Source organism: Mus caroli, chromosome 7 (assembly GCF_900094665.2).
Source record: "Mus caroli chromosome 7, CAROLI_EIJ_v1.1, whole genome shotgun sequence".
In the NCBI taxonomy this organism is placed as follows: domain Eukaryota; kingdom Metazoa; phylum Chordata; class Mammalia; order Rodentia; family Muridae; genus Mus; species Mus caroli.
Window position 1 is genome coordinate 118,586,110 of NC_034576.1, and position 3,995 is coordinate 118,590,104.

Here is a 3,995-nt window from a genome sequence, read left to right on the forward strand (position 1 = left end):
AAAAAAAAAAAAAAAATATTAAGAGCAGGCTATGGGGATGGCACAGTAGGCTAGGATATTTGCCACAAAGCCTGATGATCTAAGTCTAATCTCCAGGACCGGCATTGTAGAAGGAGAGAACCAACTCCCTATACATTATTATCCTCTGCCTGCTTTACAAGCCAGCAGCATATACCACACACAAAGGAAATAATAAAAATGGTCTTAAAAAGTAAAGTATGCTGGGTGTGGTGGCACACACCTTTAATCCCTGCACTCCGGAGGCAGAGGCAGGCAGATTTCTGAATTCGAGGCCAGTCTGGTCTACAGAGTGAGTTCCAGGATAGCCAGGGCTACACAGAGAGACCCTGTCTCAAAAACAAAACAAATAAAACAAAACAAAAACAAAAAAACCAACCAAACAAAAAAAAAAGATGACTACCATTTTAAGTCATATTTTAAAAAATCTATTAAGTAGCATGGGAGAATTTGGTGGCAAGAGTCCCTTAGATAATCATGATCATACTTAATTAGGAAAAGAAGTTTTGAAATGGTGGAACTTGCAGAAGCATTTTGTAAGGAAGGCTAGGATTATATATTTAGGTTACCAAAGGAACAACAAGACTCAGAAATATATGTCAGGGCTAAGGTGTAGTTGGTAGTCCTTTACTTGCTTCACTTAGGGGAACCAATGACTAGAACAAGACCAAAAAGCCTGAGAGTTTAGCTCTGTAGTAAAATGCTTGTAAGTACACAGCCTTAGGTTTGGTCTCCAGCCCCAATGGAAAGGAACAACAACCACAATAAAAACTATAAACACCCAAATTGGTTGAAGTTGGGAAGCATTGAAAAGTCAGCTTCTGGCTGGTGAGATGGCTCAGTGGTTAAGAGCACTGACTGCTCTTCTGAAGGTCCTGAGTTCAAATCTCAGCAACCACATGGTGGCTCACAACCATCTGTAATGAGATCTGACACCCTCTTCTGGTGTGTCTGAAGACAGCTACGGTGTACTTACAAATAATAAATAAATCTTTGGAAAAAAAGAAAAAAAAAAGTCAGCTTCCTTCATTTCAGCCAAACCTGACTTTAGGAAAGATCGATCGTGCCAGTGCTTCATATCTGCGCTCTACTGAGAGGAAGGCGGAGCAAAAAAGTGAGCTCCATTCCCAGAAGACATAACAACAGGATTCAGTGAACAAGGTCACTGGGTCTTTAGAACAATGTTTGCCAAGATCTGTTTTTATTGAAAGCAACAATGACATTCAAATGCTAGCCATTTCCTGACATGCACTTCAAATACTGTAGTAAAGCAATAATATACAGCCTTACTGTATCAATCTCCTGCTGGGTTGTGGTATCCATAGAAACTATTATGATAGAATCCTGGAAAAATAAATCATCTCAGAAAAAAACCCTAAAAGAAGCACATTGCCATTACTGCGGAAGACAGTTTCTTAGATGTTTATAAGCAAGATCCGTTCATTTGAAATCATGTACTAAAAAACCAGAGATTATACTTTGAGAGGAATAAACATTGCTTTAAGCACTGCTGCGACTTTTAGTAACTTTTTCTTTCAGGGCTGGTGAATAAACAACCAGGACTTTACAGAGGAGAGGATAAGGACTCTACCTCTGAGCGACATCCCTAGTCTTTTTGTCACAAAGGACTTTTTGACAAAATTAAACATGCCATACCTAGTAAAGAAAATAGTAGCTTCAGCATCTGTAGTTTGGGGCTGAAGTGCATCTCTAACATATTTCAAATCCTGAATGCTTGTAAGTTCTGGCAATCCTGAAGGAATCATCTGTAGGAGGAAAAAATTGTTAAAATTTCTGTTGGTCAAGTACTTACAATTAAGAGAACAAAAATTATCATACACGTGAGGAGTTTGTTAATATCTTGGGTATTTAAGTGACTTACAAATGAGAAACTTACAGTTAAGTCTCATGATTTGTTGGAAGTAAAGTCCATTTATGGACTGTAACATGTAAAATCCCAATCTCCCTCCTAGGATTATGTTTACTGTAACAATTCCAGTCACAACAATTATAGCATCTTTTTGTTGTTGTTTTTTGTCCTTCTTATTGAAGGGCTATATATTCTAGGAAGTACAGAAATCCTGAGTATACAGCTTAATGAATGTTTGCCATCTGAATATTCTAGATCTAGAGACAGAAATGCACTCACCAGCAGTGAGTGCCCCTTACAGGCTCCAGTTACTTCTACTCTCCACTCTGGGGTCACCACTTTCCTGACTTTTTGTATTTTTTAATCAGTGAAATCAGACATTGGGGATTCATAGCTGTATTCTAAAAATATTTCACTAACATTTTGACATTTTGTGACTACAGCCAATTTTATTCAAAAGCATAAAACATCCTCTTTAAACTATCAAAATACTGAAGCTCTAATATACAGTTCAGTGTCTGTAAAGACTGTTACCAGTGAGAGAAGGTTAAGAAAGAGGTTTGTTTGCTTTCTTATCAAGTTGTAGGCTTGACAGCAGAGGTCCACAAACAACTGGAAGCGAATGGTGGGCTTTTCACCTCCATTAATGACATATGCCATGTCAGAGGTAAGCACGAAAGGAGCTCGGTCCCTGTTGAAAGTACACAGAGAGCATATTTATAGACACACAAAATTAATGGTGCCACTGCTGTTAAAAGTTATTAAATGAAGCCATGTGAGCTATAACAGTTTTCAAGTAGGAAACAGCAAATAGTTTTGCATTTCCATAATCCTTGAAAATTCACATTTTGAGGAAACTATTACATAGCAACTTCATCATTGGAACAACTTAAATATGAAATTTTCACAAAAGTGATTACTTATAAATCTATATCCTCAAAGACATATTCAACAGTGGTTACAAAAATATGCAGAGATTTTTTTTTCGAGACATGGTTTCTCTGTATAGCCCTGAATGTCTTAGAACTCATGAAGAGGAGAATTCATACTCATTATCATTATGTGAATAGAACCATTTGTAGTAGACACTATGAACTAGATTAAATAGAATACATGTCCATTTACTTCAACAAAGTTTAGATGCAAACTGGTTTTGTGTATTGTGTGGTAAGATCATCTCTTAAGGCCTTTTCAGTCCCAGTTACGTTCAAAAGAAGACACAAGAGCTGGGATGTGTCCTTTCAGTGATAGTAATAAGAACATTAGTACCTTTTGAAGCTACCAAACATCTGTGCATGGCCCAAAAACTTTCCAAAGTCAATGTGGAACATGTGTCCTGTACTTCGAAGCATTATGTTGTCATTGTGCCGATCACAAATGCCTAAAACATAGGTGGCTACACAGCACCCAGCACAAGAGTAGATAAAGTTCTCAGAAGCCTGTAATAAAGACATAAAATTATGTTAGAAAAAAATGTCTTTTTTTTTAATTTTTTTTTTTTTTATTATGTATTTTAGAAAAAAAAATGTCTTAAAGGAGGCAAGGTGAGGCAGGGCTTGCCAGTGTGCAATAGTAATCGATCACTTTTTTTTTTTTTTGGTCATAGGGTTTCACTATGTAGCCCTAGCTGTCCTCAAACTCACATAGATCTACCTGTCTCTGCCTTCTGGTTATTGGGATAACCACTACATGAGGTCCAATCCAGCACTCTTTAAAAATAATATTTGGAAAGCTGGGTCTTGTAGCTCATATTTATAATCCCAGCACTCAAGAAGTAGAAGCAGGCCGGGCGTGGTGGCGCACGCCTTTAATCCCAGCACTCAGGAGGCAGAGGCAGGCGGATTTCTGAGTTCGAGGCCAGCCTTGCCTACAGAGTGAGTTACAGGACAGCCAGGGCTACACAGAGAAACCCTGTCTCGGAAAAAAAAAAAAAAAGAAGTAGTAGTAGAAGCAGGAGGATTGCTATGAGTTTCTGGCCAGTTAGAACGAGATCCTGTCTCAAAAAAAAAATCCAAGGACAAAATATTTTAAAGGTATAAAACTATTGGTAATTTCTCTCTCTCTCTCTTTTTTTTTTTTTTTTTTTTTTTTTTTTTTTGGTTTTTTT

General features: G+C 37.4%; 1 protein-coding gene across 1 annotated transcript in view; it reads right to left on the reverse strand.

The window, feature by feature from the left end:
- The window catches only part of Pik3c2a (phosphatidylinositol-4-phosphate 3-kinase catalytic subunit type 2 alpha), a 95,023-nt gene that overhangs the window by 8,375 nt on the left and 82,653 nt on the right, over positions 1-3,995 (reverse strand). The window contains exons 25-27 of the mRNA XM_029479584.1: positions 3,158-3,327; positions 2,423-2,579; positions 1,576-1,784 (exon numbers count right to left, since the gene is read on the reverse strand). Of these exons, the coding sequence (XP_029335444.1) occupies positions 1,576-1,784; positions 2,423-2,579; positions 3,158-3,327 (536 nt within the window). The remainder of the gene's footprint in view (positions 1-1,575; positions 1,785-2,422; positions 2,580-3,157; positions 3,328-3,995) is intronic.